Source organism: Sclerotinia sclerotiorum, genomic scaffold (genome assembly GCF_000146945.2).
Source record: "Sclerotinia sclerotiorum 1980 UF-70 scaffold_10 genomic scaffold, whole genome shotgun sequence".
In the NCBI taxonomy this organism is placed as follows: domain Eukaryota; kingdom Fungi; phylum Ascomycota; class Leotiomycetes; order Helotiales; family Sclerotiniaceae; genus Sclerotinia; species Sclerotinia sclerotiorum.
Window position 1 is genome coordinate 144,839 of NW_001820826.1, and position 20,766 is coordinate 165,604.

A 20,766-nucleotide genomic window follows, 5' to 3' on the forward strand; every position below is an offset into this window, starting at 1 on the left:
TTGTATTCGTTCGAAATAATTGAGCCAAGAAGAAAAACAACCAATTGCAATCCTAGGATTCTTTGTTGTATCTTTGTATACATACTTCAATTCGATATGGCATGTCGAAGTAAAAAGTAGGTAGGTAGGTAGTAGCTATCAAATATCCATCAGTCCGTCCGTATAGTAGTATATTCACACGGAGTACATAAGCCCCTTTCGCAACCCTAAACACAGGAGAATAATAATAATAAGTGAGGTATACCCAGGTAGTTACAAATCATACAATGCTCATTAGCCTCCAGTTATTAATAAGGTTTTCTAGACTCCGTACAGCGTTGCGGGAGAACACGCGACAACTTCTTCTCCACTCATTCACGCACATCATCACAACAACGGCAACGCTCAACCTAAGCCGCATAAAGCATCTTGTGGATTGCGGGATGGCGCATTGGCGAACTTAATTGTCCATAGAGAGGTTAATGGTTTTCGGTTCAAATTGCCCTATTACATGGAATGCGGCATGCGTGTCAATTAGCGGCCGTACCTTTCATTCAATTCTTTTATTTCTATCGATACCGATGGCCATCGTCTATGTACAGTGCCGCAGATACTAGGTAGTTTTTGCTATCGAAAGGCCATCTATCTTCGTCTAAAAATGCCCATCATATCAGCAATACACTTAACACCATTTCGACCAACGGTCCTCCCCACTTACGTCTTAATCATCATCTACTACATACATCTACCGAGTATATGAAATCAGTGCCCCCTGCCCATATACATGACGTAGATCATTGTGGAGCGAGCTGCAGAGCGGATCAATATTGAGCATGCGTACTAGGTAAATTTGTTCACCCCTCACTTACAACAAAAAGTTATGATGAATATATATCGGAATCCTCGCATACGAAATGAACCCGGAACGATCCAGCCTTACACCCCGCAATCCTTATATTCACCGCTAAAGGATGTGTACTAAGTTTGAGCTTAATTCAATCCTCAGGTGGGCTAGGAGCCTCGGTACCTTTTGGCCAGTTCCTGGAGTATGTTTCTTCATGTGATATTCAACATGCTCATGCATGGCGCTTCGTAGACAATACCTAACAATTCTCGTCATTGTAGACCGTGGTTTTATCTAGCGTCATTACAATATATACATTTCATCCTTCACGTACTTTTCCTATTGACAGCAGTCTTAGTATTTCCATTCCCCAACTTTTCATCCTTCCTAATGACCCCTCCAAGCTCCCGTTCCTTCCCGAGCTGACTAGAATTATCCTCAACTTCTACACCTGCGATGAAAAGCTCACTGACACCTTCTAAACTAGCCACAAACAGACATAGCAAGCTTGCAATGACGAAGTGACTGATCGTAGACCCGATTTCCAACCACGATCCTTCATCCTTGACCACCCAGAAGAAGTGCAGGGTCAGGAAGTCGCTGATGGCAATTACTACCATGAACAAGGCTGATGGAGCGACGCCTAGTCTCTTGTTCAAGATACCCAAGTTCGCTGAAATCAATGCAAATGGGATCATGAGCTTCACTATCAACAAAGCTCCTTGAGAGAACGGATCAAAGACTGGAATCAGACGATTCACGCTGTCCAGACTAAAGGATGAGACAGATGCCATGTTCCCAGTGCTGAAAAATGCTGACTGCAAAAGTATGAGGAAGAATAGAGATATCCGTGCATCTGTCAATGTGAGAGAGCGGAATGGAGAGGAGGATAACGAAGCAGGGATTTCGGGCACTGAGGCATCATTTGCCTTGGTTGTCTTTTTACTCATAGTGTGTTTATGGATGTTATGCTCTAACAGAACCCAGGTGATAAGGGTGGAAGAAAATGCAAAGTAGAATAAGCCTTCGTATGAGATTGTGAGAATAACAAATAGTGGCGCAAATGTCAAAAATATGATCATTAATCTGTGAAGATAATGGTTATTAGGCTGTAGGCGATGCAAGAAGGGCATTATCAAAGACGCCACTTATTCATGTTAGCTTTCCCCAGATTAACAGCTGTTCATGAACTCACCAATTAAGCACCAACCAATGATTTGATTGCCTCGAGGAAGTCCCATTCTGGCCTGTAAGGACATCGCTGTAGATCTCGTGACGATCATGGATAGGATAACCAACCCAATCTATTTAGATGTCAGAATTCATAGTTTAGGGTAATGGGCAGGATCATCCTCACCTGCGCTCCAATGAGGGAGCGGGATAGAAGATTATCGGCTGGCGCGATGGAATCACCTGCCATCTTGGATTTTGCCAGCAGCTTTCTTTCAAAAGCAAGATATAATACACCTACGGCTACCATCAACGCACCACCGTATAAACTATGCGCGAGGTTAACTAGAATCCTACTACTTGTGATAGTGGCAACCTACATAAGATCTATATCTTCCACTTTCATTGCCGGGAGTAATGTGAAAGAGCTCATTCCGACACACGACACAATCCACGTTAGAGTTAATGCCTTGTTGTTCTTCAAAAATCCCAGCCCGTAGAATGCCGGCCAGAAAGTTGCTAAGATGAATAAAACGGAGAAGATTTCTCTGTATGTGTATCCCCATGCCTAATCCATGTATAAGTAACAATAAATCGTAGAATCAATACATTGACTTACGAGACATTCGATGAGACCTAAGAAAATTATAGCCTTGATGATTATTCCAATAAAAGCAAATGGTGATTTTATATGACCAAATAGTGCTTTCCCGCCTTGTGTGAGGGCATTTCGGCGAGCATACACCTCTTCCCAGAATGCTACTGGGAAGATGGCATAAGCATAATATGTTAAAGGCGATTCTGACACAATGAAAGAAGCAAAAAGAGCGACAAGAATTGATGAGAAAAACAGACTAGCAGCCAAAGTTCTGGAGGTCTTAGTATTTCCATGAAGAACGTGAAGATCAATGACAGTGGTGAGGGCAAACATGATCCAGCCCAGGTATCCAATTGTGATCAAGGCTCTCAGGAAAAGCCAATCATACGTTTGAAGATAACGTAGACCAGCTAAGCCAAGTCTCACAAGTTCTGCAGTCTCTCGGATTGCTTCTTCATGTTGACCTCGATTGATCAAATTTCTGATATCAGCTAATCGATGCTCAGCGGTGTGATTATCATCTCCGAGACCTTCAAACGGTCGATACCTCAACTCCGTAGCTTTCTTGTGTTCCTCTTTGATTCGATACATATCAAGAATACCTCTAGCATTAGCAAGAAAAGCTTCAGCTTTTTCGGGAATATCCGCTGCAAGGTAGGGCAAGGGTAATTCTCCGACTGAATTGACCGGAAAGTTGACTCCAGCCAGATATGCCATGAGAGCTGCGACATCTGCTTGCGAAACATCATGTCGATGGATGTGATCCATTCCCCAGTCTGAGGATAGCTCATCGTGACCTGGTGCGATTCCATGGGCCTGTACAACTGGCTTCGCAACTCCGGATCCCCAAGCAATGAGTGGAGTGCGTGTGTTGTCTGGGTGTCCATCACCATGGCTTCCCCAATCACTCATTCCATGATCAGCTGTGAAAACAAAAGCGGTTTTATCATCATTATAGAAATTTTCGATAACCTTTGTCACTTCCTTGATGCCTTCGTCCACAACCTTGAGGTTATATAGATATTCTTTCGAGTATGGCCGATAACCATGACCTGTAGTATCCAGGCCAAGAAGATGTAGAAAGAACACATTCTTATCTTGTCTCAATACGGCATTTAAAGTAGCGTTCTTGGCAGCTTCTGCAAAAAGAGCCTTAACTCTGTCGAATACCCAGATATCCAAATGTAAAGCTGCCTTTGAAAAGTCCTCCTCCTCAGCAGAATATGTGTATGCATCTACACGACCTGGCACAGCGCCCAACTGAAACATTGGCAATATATCTGGACTCCCCCATGACCAAGTATGCCTACTCCTATTGAAAACACTGTCAAAGTTTACGGGGTTGAGTTTCCATCCAGTAGCAACTGCCGACACATCTTCGTACATACCCGCAATGAGCGCAACATGTCCGGGGCGAGACTCCGTAGGGACTCGAGTATGAGAGACACCGAAAGTGCCGTGCCCCAGCACCCGCGAACGAAGGAATGGCGCAAGAGGGCGTGGGATGAGATCTTCTTCCGATTTTGGATATGGTTCTGGAAATGATTGGAAGGCTTTATCTGCTCGTAGACCATCACCTGCAGACGCAGAATATCAGTTGATTGCGTTCACAAAAGGTGATATAAAAAATAGATCGAACAAACATACCAACGAAAAGCACCAAACGCTTTGCTGGAGCTTCCACTCCATCTGGCCGTTCTACTCCAAATTCGCGCATCCCAGACACTATTGGACTCACAAAATAAATATCAAAGATTGAATAAATGTAGACTAGATGAAAAGCCATTGCAATGGCTAAAAAGCCAAAGCGATTAACTCTAGCCATATTGTTGATGAGTCTGTCTTCTGGATAATTCGTACTCCAATGCGTCCGCGTTCAATTGAACAAACAGCTTCGACTTCTTGATGGACAGATTGTCTAAACACCTTGACGGGTTTATGCCAAAATCATCTGTAGAAAAATTAAACGAATGGCGCGCCCTCAATGGACGAGAATTATGTATTGTAAATACAAATCAGATGAGAATCTTTCTTCCCCTTAATAGATATCTCAATGTTCAAAAGATTTCGAAGACTTCCCTATTGTCGATAAAATTATCCGATAGGACACGACATCATCGGTTGCCAAGGGACCACCTGGTGGACGTTTGAGATCATCTATTTTTTAGCTTTTTTTCTTAACTTCAACGACACTGCACCAAAGTGCAAAATATTCATTTTCTACTCCCCCGCTGACAATATCAGTCAGTATGTGGCACAAAAATTCTCGATTTGGTTGAGCAATGTTTTTGTGGTCGTTGGGTAGTTTTTAATCATAGGTATTAGTGCCCTCACGGGAAAGCTCACCGGGAACGGTTCCTCCAGCTTTGTTCATGACGTCTAAATTGTGGTTCACTCAACATATAATGGCGGCGTTATCAATTTTCATTGAAAATTCAAGAAAGATATATCGCCTATCCTTGAAATCCATGTGGTTGAGTGATCGTATGAGCAATAATACCATTCCGCTTTTTCTGATCAAATACCTGCTTTACCGTACCCAACGTTCAGTGCGGATAGTCTCTGTAATTATGCACTCGTTCCTCAAACAATCAAAGCTCAAGCAAGTATGCTTAGTATCTTTGTAATAGAGAAGTTTCTTATGTATTCTACAGCTCGTAACTGCTTGACCAAAGTTCCATGCAGCCACATGCTCGGGCCCCGGCGATTTTTTTTCCTTCATCAATGTTGTGCCAACAGCAGCTGCAGTTTTGACTGAGAATCTGTCCTCAAAAGGGCCGCAATAAAGCTACCGCGATATCGTTCTCGCATCATTGCCGGGAATCAAATTTATACATTGTTAAAAGACTTGATAATATCTGCACTTTTCCAGGAAGGCAAACCTGTGGGTCTGTGTTGTGCTGTGCTGTGCCATGTCATATTGTATATTTACTTTGGGATGCATTTTTGATTCAAGGCAGCTTCGTGAGTTCTATAGTGAGCAAGACATTCCCCTTCTACGAATAAGTTTTCTTTAGAAATGGAGACCTTTAGTTTCTCAACCCAGAAGCTGACAGGGAGAGGGTATACATATCAACATGCTACTATGCTAACTATAACACCGAACTAAACTTCGTACTGCCAGTTCACATTGTAATTTCATTACCATAACATCCTTTTCTTGTTAATATCCTTCTCCTGATTGCTATATTATACCAGAATATAATAACAGCATACCCGCTGTGAAAATTAAAGCTATGAGATCAATCTACAGCTTTAGGAGCCGCATCATCATACTCCCCTAGATCAATTTCAGTTACCAACCATTCAAAGATCACTAGTCAATGGATTACAATCCGTATATATAAAGGACGTACTAGTTGTAAGCCCACTGTTTTCTTTCGTCTCAAGCAGTATTCCGTTTCCATGTCACTATCCATTTCAACTATCACCCTCATACATCTAGCGACAACACTTCAAGAAGATTTGCCTCTGGATTCATTACACAATCATCATATCGATCAAAAAAAAGCGATGCTGTCACATTATATTGTTTTCTTCTCACTATTATATTTCAAACCCTGTAGACTGTTTACAGCACGGGGATTACCAGGAGCTCCATGGTACTTTCTACTTACCTGCTAATCCAAAAGTGTTATAGGCATCTACAGGCTCAAGACCCTGTAACAGATATGCAATAAAAACAACTGAGGAGTGGTGGTAAGATGTGATCGGTTGATTGACGGGGTGAATATAATATATATAAAGAGTGAAGCAAGGGAGAGACGGAAAGTGAAACGGCAATAGTCAAGTATGAAGGAAGCTATTCGACAACCTCTAGCTTCATCTATATTTTATCAGATCTCTGAAGTCATATATTTAGTGTCATTGGAGTAGACTTGCATATCAACAGTGAAGCTGCAATAACATATCATACATCTTCACTAGAATTGCTCAGCCTGGAATTTTATCCCAGAAGGATGCAGCACGGTGAGTGGCGCTTATTGATTTCAAAATAGACGATAAATTATCTTATATATCCTCTAATCAGTTGTAGACCTATCAAACAATTCGTAGTGAAGCTCACATGTGATCAAGGAAATATAAAAACGATGCAAGCACGGAGCTAGATGAAGTTCAGCTACAAAACACAAGAACGAGGAATATAAAGTGAAGGACGTAAAGAGGAAGATCTGGGCAGAAGAAGGATTTGAGGATGGGATATGATCAAATATGTTCAATAGAACTCTATTACTGATATCGAGAGAGTAGCGCAATAGATATTGGACAGAGGTGCTAAGTAAGGATCGGGTTTGGACGGGACATGAAGAAAGAGAACACAGATGGGGAGGATACAACTCTTCCATTCTTCGATGTATTTCCTTTCCATGAGTTTCTTTCGTGAGTTCTTCATGGCAGAACAACCTGAACCTACGAAAAAAAACCATCGCAAAAGAAAATTAAAATTCAAAATCTAGTCAGATAAAGCTACCTACTTAGGGCAACGAGTCGAGTAGTAAATCACATCCTTGCAGTATTCCTACATACCTACCTAATCCATTCCTACCTACTCATTTGCACACAAAATCTTTGATGAATCTCCTCCACTAATTTCTTAACCTCCTTCAAATCTCTATCACCGCAGCAAGACCAAAAAAAAGAGGATAACAGCTTCGAAAAAGCAAGATCATGAATGAGCCAAGCCCAATGCTGTAATTTATGACATCGAATCCCATGTTAATAGTGAAGTAATAAACCAGGAGAGAAACAAGATTTTACCATCCATAAAGACTCCCAGACTCTCTGAAATGCGCTACTAGAACTAACTACCTAGTAGTGTTGTGATTGGTATCTACCTACCTAGGTAGAACCGGGGATTTCAGTCTTAGTCTTAGTCTATTAAAATGTATGGTTTTAACTTTAGTTATGATTTCATTAACCTACTACGAGGAGAAGGATTTCGAAGTCGATAGGATAGGAAATCATCATTATCAATATAGAGAAGATATTTAATTGTGCGCAAATTCAAATACCTCTATGAGGTAAGGAATAATCATGTTCAAAATTGTGATGTTTATATAGACACTTGTCTTTGTTGCTCTGGGGGAGCACTCCGATGACTTGGAGTAGGATGATAAACATTGCAATGGGATGGGATCAAATGATATGGAAAGTTGTATTGTATCCAGATTCTGTCCCTCTTTTGTATAGATATGGTGTATACAAATATTGTGTACAACACCTACCTTACCTAGGTACCTTACCTAGGTACCTTACCTAGGTACCTTACCTATATACCTATTTATATATATATAATCCATATACATATCCAAACCCCAACCCACAATATTCCCCCTCACAAACACAAACTCAGCATAACCAATTACAACCCACCCTGCACTCCATCTCTCCAAACCCCCAAAATCTCCCACCACAACCTCAAACCCTGCCTGCACACTACCCCATACACCATAAACACATCAAAATCCACCGCCTCAATCTCCCCGCTCTCCTCTCCCTCGTATCAAAATTCAAAAATCAAAAACCTACACCTACACCTACTTCACTTACTTCACTTACTCCACTTCACTTCATTCATACATACATACATACATACCAAGCCCACAGCATCAACCCCATTACACGATTTTTTCAACCAGTAACATTGTAAGATCCTACCATCTTATTATAGACCAAAGCAGTTGACATTTTCGCACTGAGTGCATATACGATTGCATGAGGGACAGGAAATAAATGATGTAAATGCTGTGTCTTTTCGCTGCAGAGGAGGAGTTCTCGTGATTCGTGGGGGATGTGGATGATGTGATGTGATGTGATGTGATGGATGGCTATGGGGAGTGATGTATGCGAGTTGATAGATAGATAGGTGATCTAGATCACCAAATAGATAGATAGATGTATGTATGTATAGAGGAATTGTGTGCATATACGGAGTAGATACGCATGCATACTTGATTTATTATACGGGAATAACTATTGGAATTTGGTTATCTGTGAGGAGGATATTATTGGTGTATATATTTTTTTGAATATTTTTCAGAGATGATGATTAATATGAAGCTAAATCCACGATTGCGGCGTAAGAGATGATTCCGCATACGCATACAGGTATTTAGTACGGTCTTGGGGATTTTCGAAACGTGCCGTGTGCCGGCTCGACTCTGGTCTATCTACTTGGCAACTGTAGTTTAGATAAGAAGTTGATTCTGTTTTGATAGTATGTACTGGTGTACTCGAGTAACTAACGTAAGTTACATACTTGGAAAGTACATAAGCAGGCATGCAAGACCAAGAGATTCGGAGAGTCAGAGGCGTTATTTACGGGTAAATTGTTATTGGTTGGATGGGGTTGATTCTAGATACCATGTTATTCTAGTACATATATGTATGTAGAGTAGTTTATCCTAAATGTGATGCGATGCTGTGGGTAGACGAGTTTGTTGAGGTCAAGTTGTGTTTAATGCTGTTTGTTGTTGATAGCGGGTTTTGTTACCGAGTTATCTGCAGGTATATAATTATGTAAGTGTTGATGAAGACTAAACTAACTGATGCTCGCATATAATATCGGCATCTGAAATTCTCAATCGAGGTCTCTCAACCAAATTTGTAAGGAAAGTGGATATGAATTGATTCTTTCAGACTTCTGAAGATGTCGATCAGTCCGTGTAAACTTGCAGGCTGAGACGTCCATCCATCCATCACCTTAGCAAAAGGAGGAGCGTGGTTTTGCTATGTTCGAGTTAGCGATGTCAGCAGCAGCATTTTAGGAAATCAAAGCATGTGCTTTGTTGGTAACGAATCACCCTTTTCATGGCCGCCGTCTCACCCAATTGTTCTTTTGAGAAGTACCAAACTCTCTTATCGGAATCTCCATGAGGCTTTGTTACTCAAAATAAAAATCAGGGTTACAATTAGAGATGAAGTAATTTTATATTCCACGTCTTTTTCTTTTTGGACGGACATCTGAAAACTCTCCCCCATTTCCGGCTCTTCCCCAACATACTGAAATTATTCGATAATACACTTCATCCCCAACCAACAAGAAGCTTCAAACAGATGAATTTGACTTATTCTTAAGGGGTTTGAGATATTTTGGTTTCTCAGCAATGTGAATTATCCCTCAGTCATTCCATATAAATTCTATGATTATTAAACCCTCCCTCCTTAACTTCTAGTTTGATGGCCGCAATTCTGAATTAGACCGGTAGTCCGAAATAAGCAAGGATGGACTGTTGGGAATAAGAAATGGCTTTGATACTTATTACTGTAATGGTTTAATGGTTTTTCGTAGGGAGATCGACTTTGTGGAATCGAAGAATGATAGGACCGAAGATTTGTTTTCATACCTATTGGATAACATCAATGTTGGACGGGAAGTCATTGTAAATAGCCCCTGCATCAAGCGTGAAGGCCTTTCTCCGTCCAAGCAATAATATTCGCGAAATCTTTGGAACAAACATCCTTGAGCATAACGAGAGGGTAGAGAGTAGAGTGTACAGAAATAAACCCATATTTCAATGTTTGACATACTGTTGATATGCACTCGAAATCTATTTTGATACCACCATGGAGATTGAGGTTTGGTGAAATGACCACTTACATTTTCTTCCTCCAAGTGTTCAAGATGAGAGAAAAGCTAACCCAGTTGGAGTGCCCAAAAGAATACTCTGTACCAACAATTATTAGATAACCTTGTGGCTACCAGGAAAATCCCATGGTAAAAAAGCTACTAATGCATTGCATACACCGCATCATGCAGTGTTTATTTACATCGCTTCAGAACACCAATGAAAGTTCTAGATGTCGCGATATCAAAAACTTCCAAACATGCAATAGGAGTACGAATAATACTCTATCTCGTATCTACCAAGCCATAAAGATTTACAACAGCTTTTCCCACTCAACCTCAAACATCAGTTACGAAGAATGGAACCGCAATATCACCTGTATTACAATCGTCTATCAAAATATCGGCGCAGTAGAAATCCAATCTGCCAAGAGGCTTTATAAGAACATACATCATCATGCGATAATGACAAGATGAGTGCAAAATGTAGATCATCCCCTATTTACCAATCACGGTGTGAGAGATCCTCACGATAACTTCCTGTGTATGTGCTAAAAAGTGGTTTGTTTGAACGTCCGGTCTTTCTACCAGATGAGAGGTAGAACAACCACGGATTGACGTGATATTGGTACCATACTCTCCGTACATATGTTTGAATGAAATCTTAGATGCTTAGCGATCTGTTTGAATTGTTAACTTTAAATTGTGATGTAAAGCTATGAATATATATGTATATATCTCTAGGGCTTTCATTGATCACGACAGACCTGTGTAAGAGATTCTAGATCCATTAGCTTTGATTTGTAGATATCCTGGGAACTGCCTGTATACCAGCGATAAGTAATACAATTAATTACTAATGGTACTGGTATGTACTGACTGGTATTCCTACACTCGAGCTACTCCACGATCATATGTTACATATAATAAAAGCGGTAAAGCCAAAGCATCAAATTAGGTACGGAAGTAGAAGAGCTTAATCATCGATGAGCCTTCTCATCTTCATAACGGGGTTGAAAGTTAAAAGTTGAAAGTTAAAAAAATAAAATAAAATAAAATAAATGGGATAGTGCAGATTAATTACCTGGTATCTTACTACAAGCCTACCTCAACAAACATTAACAGGATTAGTTATTGGTTGGACAAGGTGAAAAATCCATTTAGCACGAACCTAAATATCCATTCTAGGTACAGCACTCTACCTGGTAAAAGACTAATAAAAGTACACTGTAACCTTACTAAAGTCGCCTATCCTAATCAGTTCCTTCAAGGCTTCTCAGATTTCTCGTTTGCGGCTTTTTTAAATCCTGTCATTCAAGAAATCGCCAAATCTCTTGTTCCAGCCTTTTCGTCAATTCTTCCCAATTCTCCTCAGAACTCCCACACCGAAAGCGATTTCCCACGTTATTCTCCCTTTCGAAATTTGGAGGATCGTGTCGCAAGTCTGCTTAGATGCGGAGGAGATCATCTGGCTCGGCCGCAGAGGAAGAAGGCAACGATTCATCTGCAAATCCGGACGCAATTGAAGGACCAGGGTTCACTGCTCACTCTGGAACCGAAGTGTTGACATTGAATAGTAAGGATTTCCAGAATTTTCAATCAACTTCACGACAAACCAGTCCTCAACATACACAATCCGAATTAGATCGAAGGAAAAGTTGCGATAAGAGACCCCTGGCTGCCAGAAGCCGGCGCCCCAGCAATACAAATTGGAAACCAACAGAATCGCGCAATGGACATATAGATAAAAGTCGACCTACCGATTCTGCTGTAATCAGTATTTCTTCAAAAGGGGCGATCGAGGTAGACAAGATGACCGACTCTAGACAAGCTTCACGACGGTCGAGGCTGCGAAGTCCTTGGTCTTTTACTCCATTGACCTTTGGCACTACAATCATAGCCTTACTTACTTTGGCCTCTATTATACATTCATTTACTACGCGACAATTGGATAATAAAGGATGTCGAATGTCATATATGAGGCCTTCTTTTGCGAAGTTGTCAGATTTCGACACGGAACATACCCGTTTTGCGAGCAAATATTCCGTCTACCTATATAGGGAAGGAATGGTGGACGAGGATACCAAGGTATGCAATTTTGTGGAGAGTAAGAAGCTAAACTTACGAATAATTTCTAGGTCAAAGGTGTTCCCGTTTTATTCATACCTGGTAATGCTGGAAGTTATAAACAAGTTCGCCCAATTGCCGCAGAGGCTGCAACATATTTTCACGATGTTTTACAACACGATTCTACAGCGATCGAAGCCGGAGCTCGGAACCTGGACTTCTTTACTGTTGATTTCAATGAGGACATAACGGCCTTCCACGGACAGACAATGTTGGACCAGGCAGAATATTTGAATGAAGCGATTGCCTATATCTTGTCTCTATACCACGATCCTCGAAGATCACAGCGTGACCCAGAGCTTCCAGATCCAACTTCTGTTATAATATTGGGGCATTCGATGGGTGGAATTGTAGCGCGCACCATGTTGATCATGCCGAACTACCAGTCGAATTCGATTAACACAATTATTACCATGTCAGCTCCACATGCTCGACCTCCAGTTTCCTTCGATGCAGAGATTGTCAAAACTTACAAGCAGATCAACGACTACTGGCGTCAAGCGTATTCACAGAAATGGGCAAACAACAATCCTCTATGGCACGTTACTTTATTATCCATAGCTGGGGGTGGACTTGATACTGTTGTTCCGTCGGATTATGCCAGTTTGGAATCCCTGGTGCCAGATACACATGGATTTACCGTTTTCACCTCGTCTGTCCCGAACGTATGGACCGGTATGGATCATCAAGCAATTTTGTGGTGCGATCAATTTAGAAAAGTCGTCGTTAGATCTCTATACGAAGTTGTCGATGTGAACCGGCCTGCTCAAACGAAACCTCGAGCGGATAGGATGAGAATTTTCAAGAAATGGTACTTGACAGGAATGGAGAGCCTCGCGGAAAAGACCCTCTCACATAAGGAACCAACGACTTTGCTTACTTTGGAAGACGATTCACATGCAATAATTCCTCAAGGAGAAAGGTTAACTCTTCGAAAATTTGGCGAGTCTCGAAAACCAAAAGCACATTTACTTCCAATCCCTCCCCAAGGAACGCCAGGTGGAAAACGATTCACACTTCTTACTGATCAGAAGCTCGATAAGCCTGGGGATTCTGGAAAGTTGGAAGTTCTCTTTTGCAGCGTTTTCCCATTACACCCTGGCCAATCAGCTACGTTATTTTCCATGAATATGGATCTGTCTGGGGATAGTTCTGGATCTACAAGATTGGCTTGCAAAAGTGCCGCAAGTGACGTTATTCCTCTGCCAGCATCGACCCGAACATCGAAAAAGCCTTTCTATCTGGATGAAGAGGAAGAAATCTTGCCATTTTCTTATTTGCAATACGACCTGGAGGATATAATCGACCACCAATTTGTTGCTATCGTCGATAAAGCAGTTGACCCTACACCTGGATGGGTGATCGCCGAGTTCAGTGATAACGTTCAATCACATCGAATCAGATCACTGAGCCTTCGACGTCTCCTGGCTTTTGGTATGAAGATGAGACTCCCACCAAATAGACCAATGGTTGCAGAGGTCAAAATACCCGCAATACACTCGAGTTTATTGGCGTATAATCTGGAAATGGGTAACCAGGTATGTGGTGAAGAATCGGAGCTCTTCACTCCCCTCCTACGACAGTATATTTCGGAACCTTACGAGTCAAAATATTTTGTAAACGTGAAGCGAGCAACCATTAATCTCCATGGAGTCTCTCCGTTTATGCCTCCCGCACTCAAATATAAAGCAGTTCAAGATGGATTAAGTCTTCAATTCTGGACCGATCCGACTTGTAACTCGAGCATCAAAATTTCACTGAGTGTTGATATCCCAGGCAGTTTGGGAAAGTTGTATATGCGATATCGGACTGTCTTTGCCGCATTTCCTTTACTTGTTGTTGCGCTAGTCTTGCGGAAGCAATTTCGAATGTATGATGAGACGGGAATATTCATTTCCTTTGGAGAGAGTCTGGACTTATGTTTGCGACAATCTTTACCCTTGGTGCTATTAGCTCTTACATGCCTGTCAGTATCTTTCTCTAGGGCAAGTACGGCACTACCTCAAGGAGCTCCCACAGGATTCTTTGGATGGGGAAGAAATGCATCGGAAACTGTCATCGACTATACCAAAAATGATCTGCTAGTGGGATCACAAGATCCATTCTTCTGGTTCATGGTTCCTCTCATTGGACTTGTTTGCATTGGCGTATGTGTGATGATCAACTATGCTACGTTGACCATTACTCACGTCCTGAGTGTGTTATATGGCTGGATCAGTGTTAAGCCAGCGTGGTTGCGAAATGAGGATAGGAAAAGAGCATCATCCCCCGCCTTTGCACCATCTTCTCCTCGACGACGTGTGTTTACCACCGGCGTACTGCTATTTTTGGTGTCTACAGTCATCCCTTACCAATTCGCGTATCTGGTTGCATGCCTGGTGCAAGTAGCCACTTGTACAAGAGCCCTTCGATTCGCCCGTGAAGCACGTTCGAACACGAACTATAATTTCTACAACTATGTACACTCGATACTTGTTCTCATGCTCTGGATCTTGCCGATCAACCTTCCGATACTCGTTGTATGGATCCACAACTTGGCAGTGCATTGGCTGACACCATTTTCCTCTCATCATAACGTACTTTCAATTATGCCCTTCATCCTTTTGGTGGAGACATTGACTAGTGGCAAGATGGTCCCTCGGGTCACATCACGCGCTCGACACATTACCAGTATTCTCCTCTTTGGTATCGCGATATACGCCGCAGTATATGGGGTGACTTATGCTTACATGCTTCATTATCTGGTCAATTTAGTAGCAGCTTGGCTTGTCGCTATTCATTCTTCAACTTCGAATTGGACACTGGCTGGTGTAACGACCATGTTTGATCCCGAGAGCAATGAAAATACTCGGAAACGCGGAAAGACACCTTGAACGACAGTACTGTTTCACGAATTTAACTATAGTACCATATTCAACGATTCACGATTCAATGTTTACCATCTTCTTAGCCTTCACTACTCTTCTAATCGGTTGAATTCATGGGCCCCCACAATTCAAGGACCCATTTTCTTACTTTCACGCACTAGAATTTTCGGCGTTTTTCAGCAAAGTATAGAACTTTGAACGTTATCACGCACGTTTTTCTCGAGTTACACTTTTCTAGACTTCACTTTTTTTGTTAGTACCGGATGATGTTTCAAAATGCGGACCTCATTTGCATAAACTATACTCATGAGCGCTGTATATAGGGGGGTTGGCGTTTTCTTCTTCGGCTGCAAACTGTAATTAGGCACATATTTACATTTTTGTGATACGACTAGTGTCGTTATCTCAGGGGAAGAGGTATGAGTTGAAAAGGTATATTAAGAGAGCTGAGAGAAAGCGAGGAATGATAATGCCGTAGCCGGGCAATCGTTGAAAATTTTTTGGCTACCCTTTAATGTTTTATATTATCTTCTTCTTCTTCTTCTTGCGGTAAGAAGGAGATTGAAGATAAGAGGAGGGAAGGGTGATGGAAAGCAAGGCTGAGATGGAGTGGAAAGTGACAATGAGGCAGGCAGGTATGAAATGTATGTGTTTCAAAGGCAGAGATTGGATGGATCATTGAAGACTTTTCTGCACTGCTTTTCCTTTGACTTCAGGTGGGGAATGGGGGGATGGAGATGTTGTGGTCAGAACTTTGCTGTGCTGTGCTGTTGCTTATATACCCTTTGGTTTGGAAATGGAATTGGGAAATGGAAATGGAATTGGAATTGTGGATTTGTGGGTGGGATGAGATGGGTGGTGTAGTTGGATGGAGGAGAGATGACCGAAGGAATGGGAAGGAAAGTGTATGTACCTACCTACCTACCTAGGCATAAATGATGATGCGGTGTTAATAAGTTCAGTAATTGAGCTGAAGTGAGATGAGCCGGGGTGGGGTTGGGTGAGGTGAGATGTGGAAGGAAATAATTGAATATAAACTCTGAAAAGGAAAACTAACTTTTTTTTTATATACATATACCTACCTATTTGGCTTTTTTTGATTTTTGAAATTTGATTAATGTCCTTTGATTTTGATGGGAATCACGCGTTTGTAGTATATGTAATTATGTCATCAACTTCTTCATTTACACTCACATTTCTACACTTACCTTACCTATTACCTATCCCATCTCTATGCCTAGGTAGGTAGATAGATAGGGTATGTTTATATCAGCGGAAAGAAGAGAGAGAAACCTTAAGAAAAGAAATAAAAGGATGGGGAAGAGAGAAAAGAAAAAAAGATCCTTGCTATTTCCCTGTCTAAACCTCAAATTGATATGGTAGGGTAGTTGACCGGCTAACTATCTATCCATCCTAACCTCCAAAACCATCCAATCTATCCAAATAACAATAGCCAGATTCAAGTCCTACACTCATGTCGCTCTCGTCGCAGTAGATAGGATGATAACACCATGGCGTTATCAGATCCTCTCATACTGTCTTACCATTCTCAGGTTGTTCAATTTTTTTCCCTGGAGCACCCACGGGGAAATAGGTCCTCATTCACTCATCCCTCTCATCCTCCTCAATTTTTCTCGCTTCCTCCATGCGTGCCAAATGCGTATATCTTATACACCACAAACTAACCACTAAACCTAACACTGATGCTCCAACTGTAACCAGATAAGCGCTACGGTAACACTGTAAGCCCTCTGTGCATTCTCTTACACCACCATCTTTAACAATACTATGACGATCATAGACTATGCCATAGAAGAGGTTAAAAATGTATCCCGATATGACGGGAGAAAGAGTCATGAAGCCCCAGTTTGTGGATAGTCCGTGAACACCAAACGCATCAGCTACTAGGGACGGGAAACAACCAAACAGAAAACCGTAACCGAGACCAGTGAATGAAGATACGAGGAAGAGGAGTTGTGGATTTTCCGTGTTGAGAGCCGCGATTTGTGCGATGAAGAAGATTATTGAGGCGAGTGTTAGACACCAAAGGCCGCTACAGCGAAGGACTTTGACAAGAAAGTCGGAACCGACGCCTACGGGGATGTTAGTGGCGGGGGATTTAGAAGGGAAGAGATGAAGTACCTGAAAGGAGACGACCAGTGAATGAACAAACGGAAAGGATGGATACATGCATCGCTTGACGATGCATGATAAATTCTTCTGGAATGGAGTCATCCCAATGACGCCAAAGTGCTTGAGCATCATTTCCGATATTACTGGGAGAGATTAGTTGAGCCTTCAATTCACATACAATGAAAGACTTACTTAATAGTCATCAATCCAATACCTGTCAAAATGCCCATCAAAGCAAACAATTGCCAAAATTCGATTGTTTTGAATAATTGGAATCCTCGAATATCTACACGATGAGCATGATCCTTCTTGTCAGTTTTGGCTACAGTTTCACTTGATTCTTCATCGGTTGATTTTGACATCAAGGAGGAGGTTTCGTCGATTTCGGACATAACGCCGTTCTCAGGTACCTCTGCCCCTATCACATGATGGTTTAGGATATGGTGATTGCCCGAAGACGCAAAGGATTGGGAGAACGTACCAGGTTCACCCTCCAAAGCATCTCTATCTTCTCGTCGCTTATTTTCCTCCGATTTTGTGCGATGCAGGCGATTTGAATCGGATCGATTGTGGCCGGGCAGGGCCGAGTAATGAGCATGTGGTATAACCCGAAGAAAAAAGAATCCTAGAAAGACTGTTCCACTTGTTCCACAAGCTAGAACTAACAGAAAATGACCCGCATCCCCTGGAAATGTAAATGCAGTGAACGCTGAAAAGAAAAATGCACTGAGTCCGAAAGTCGCTAGAGGAAAGGCTGTCGCAGTACCTCTGTTGTGTGGCCAATTAAGAGCTGAAGTTTTGATGGAAGCTGCGAAAGCAGAACATCCCCCGAGCCCAGTAAAGAATGAATAGAGACATAGTAGTGGTAGCCATCCGGACCCTTTATTATATGCTTGATATAAAGGAAAGTATCCGGCGGCGAGCAACAGCATTCCTAGTATTACAGCAGGTCGAGGTCCCTTTCCATCCACCAATAACCCAATTGGTATCCCACATGAATACATTCCCAGATTCCCAAATAGTCCCTATTTATATAATTAGCATGATATCAACAGCGAATGGCCGGCACGCTGTAAACTTACTATCAGATTAATCTGTGTTGACGATAACTTCAATCTATCAGCGAATTGCGGACCCCAATTGGAGAAAGCATAGTTCGTTCCACATGCCAATGCAATGCATGTTGCTGCGACACTCGACACTATTCTCGCTGCTTGTAATGGTTGTTCCGGCATATTCGACGACTACTCCGTTATCGTTGTGGTAAAAGGGAGGTTTGGATAGCTTCACCTCTTGATCATCGCAAAGTTCAAACAAACAAAGGGTATATATGCTGGCTTAAAATGGGAAAATATGTCTTGTGAATGAGAGACAATGATTTCCTAGGTGTTTCTAGGTGAAATCCGTGTAATTGTTTGTCATGAAATTAAAGAGAATCCTCTTGATGTCGTCTACATACACGTAAGTCCGTTATCAGTAACCCAGCTCCTTATGCCTCCTCTCCTTATCAGCTTCACTTACGGTGTATCTTATGAACCATTACCGCACTAATGCAGGTTGTCTGAGTCGTTTTCATCAGCCGCCGCGGATCATAAGGAGCCGAGTCCTTGGCCGTCCATTACCATCATCAATCAATCAATCTCAAACCTCCAACGTTATTCATCAACTTTTTATGGTCAACTGTTACCCATACTTACTTGCATGAATAATATTTGAAGAGACTCTGGGATCATTTTATCAACAATTTTATCACTGCGGCTTTAGCAGAGCGCAAATATGGGCGCTTTACTATCACTTCCTTTGTTGGCTGTGCCAAGCATGGGCACTGTGAGTTTACCTACTGGACTTTGATATGAAGAGATTGCTTATATGATTAGGTGATGGGTTTCGCTGCAAGTTGTTGTGGAGCAGCGACATGTTCTGCCGTATGCAGTGCTTGTGGGAAGTGTGGTAACAGGTATATCCTCAAATTTGAACATGTTTTATGACAAGAACTGATTGTTGAATAGTGTTGCCACTCGTATCGCATACGCCCTCATCCTCTTGATCAATTCGATATTATCATGGATAATGCTAACGCCATGGGCGATTAATAAATTACAAGGCTTGACGTTGGATTATATGAAGATCAGTTGTCCAGAGGGAGAATGTTATGGCTGGGTTGCGGTTCACCGGATTAATTTCGCACTTGGAATTTTCCATCTCATAATGGCATCAATGCTACTAGGCGTCAACTCTTCGAAGAATCCTCGAGCAGCTATACAAAATGGTTTCTGGGGCCCGAAAATCATCGCTTGGTTGGGCTTTATCGTACTTACTTTCTTGATTCCAGATGGATTTTTTTTGGTTTGGGGAAATTATATTGCATTCACTGGATCGACACTGTTCCTCCTCCTCGGACTTATTCTACTAGTAGATCTTGCGCATACTTGGGCGGAATATTGTCTTGAACAGATTGAGGCTTATGATTCTCGAGCTTGGAGAGGCATCTTGATTGGATCGACATTGGGCATGTATGCATGTTCGTTGGCGATGACCATCGTTCAATACATTTTCTTCGCTGGTGCTGGATGTTCAATGAACCAAACCGCTATCACCCTCAACTTGATCTTTTTAATCATTGTCTCTATTGTTTCCGTCCACCCTATGGTCCAAGAATTCAACCCTAGAGCAGGTTTGGCGCAATCAGCTATGGTGGCTATTTACTGCACATACCTCACCATGTCAGCAGTATCTATGGAGCCTGATACCAAGCATTGCAATCCTCTTATCCGAGCTCAAGGAACACGAACGACCTCCATCATCATTGGTGCAATCGTCACTATGTTCACAGTTGCATATACAACAACCAGGGCTGCGACACAAGGAGTTGCTTTGGGAGGAAAAGGAAAAAGAATCGCATTACCCGAAGATGATGAGCATGATCTCGTTACACAACAGCCGGATAGTCGCCGTGAAATGCGCGCAGCAGCCCTTCGACAAGCTGTAGAGGAAGGAAGTCTTCCTGCAGATGCTCTTTTAGACGATGATGACGAAAGCGATAGTGGAAATACTGCTAAAGATGACGAAAGGAACTCTACACAATACAGTTATGCACTGTTCCACGTAATTTTCTTCTTAGCAACCACCTGGGTAGCTACACTTCTCACCATGAACATGGATGAATATACAGATGGGAACACAAATTTTGCACCTGTGGGAAGAACATACTGGGCTTCGTGGGTTAAGATCGTTAGTTCATGGGTATGCTACGGCATCTATACATGGACCCTGATCGCACCTGTGGTATTGCCAGATCGATTCGATTTTTAGATACGGATACTTCACTTTGGTTTTTGTTGTTGGGCGGGTCTCATTGATAAATAGTACTGTATTGTATGCATATTGCATTTGTTCTTTCAAGCGTGAGAAGCGGGAATGGAGGTTGAATTCTGGAGATTCTGGGAGATTGGCGCACATTGTTATGTTTTAGCATTACCTA

At 42.0% G+C, this 20,766-nt stretch overlaps 5 protein-coding genes across 5 annotated transcripts; 3 read left to right on the top strand and 2 right to left on the bottom strand.

Moving 5' to 3' along the window:
- Positions 1-384: 384 nt before the first annotated feature.
- Positions 385-4,416, bottom strand: SS1G_07582 (hypothetical protein; the record flags this gene model as incomplete). The annotated part of the gene is made up of 8 exons (XM_001590908.1): positions 385-483; positions 594-631; positions 1,158-1,847; positions 2,019-2,127; positions 2,181-2,322; positions 2,437-2,561; positions 2,613-4,168; positions 4,239-4,416. The coding sequence occupies 8 exons, from the start codon at positions 4,414-4,416 to the stop codon at positions 385-387; spliced, it is 2,937 nt and encodes a 978-aa protein (XP_001590958.1).
- A 4,394-nt stretch (positions 4,417-8,810) lies between these two features.
- SS1G_07583 (predicted protein) lies at positions 8,811-9,273 on the top strand (the record flags this gene model as incomplete). The annotated part of the gene is made up of 4 exons (XM_001590909.1): positions 8,811-8,837; positions 8,870-8,915; positions 8,990-9,110; positions 9,231-9,273. The coding sequence occupies 4 exons, from the start codon at positions 8,811-8,813 to the stop codon at positions 9,271-9,273; spliced, it is 237 nt and encodes a 78-aa protein (XP_001590959.1).
- Positions 9,274-11,610: 2,337 nt separating this feature from the next.
- Positions 11,611-15,158, top strand: SS1G_07584 (hypothetical protein; the record flags this gene model as incomplete). Its single annotated transcript, XM_001590910.1, has 2 exons — positions 11,611-12,246; positions 12,297-15,158. 2 exons carry the CDS (start codon positions 11,611-11,613, stop codon positions 15,156-15,158), a joined length of 3,498 nt encoding a protein of 1,165 aa, XP_001590960.1.
- A 1,596-nt stretch (positions 15,159-16,754) lies between these two features.
- SS1G_07585 (hypothetical protein) lies at positions 16,755-18,520 on the bottom strand (the record flags this gene model as incomplete). The annotated part of the gene is made up of 5 exons (XM_001590911.1): positions 16,755-17,245; positions 17,295-17,428; positions 17,478-17,703; positions 17,767-18,310; positions 18,368-18,520. 5 exons carry the CDS (start codon positions 18,518-18,520, stop codon positions 16,755-16,757), a joined length of 1,548 nt encoding a protein of 515 aa, XP_001590961.1.
- A 541-nt stretch (positions 18,521-19,061) lies between these two features.
- On the top strand, positions 19,062-20,597 carry SS1G_07586 (hypothetical protein; the record flags this gene model as incomplete). Its single annotated transcript, XM_001590912.1, has 3 exons — positions 19,062-19,112; positions 19,163-19,242; positions 19,295-20,597. The coding sequence occupies 3 exons, from the start codon at positions 19,062-19,064 to the stop codon at positions 20,595-20,597; spliced, it is 1,434 nt and encodes a 477-aa protein (XP_001590962.1).
- Between the last annotated feature and the right edge of the window lie 169 nt (positions 20,598-20,766).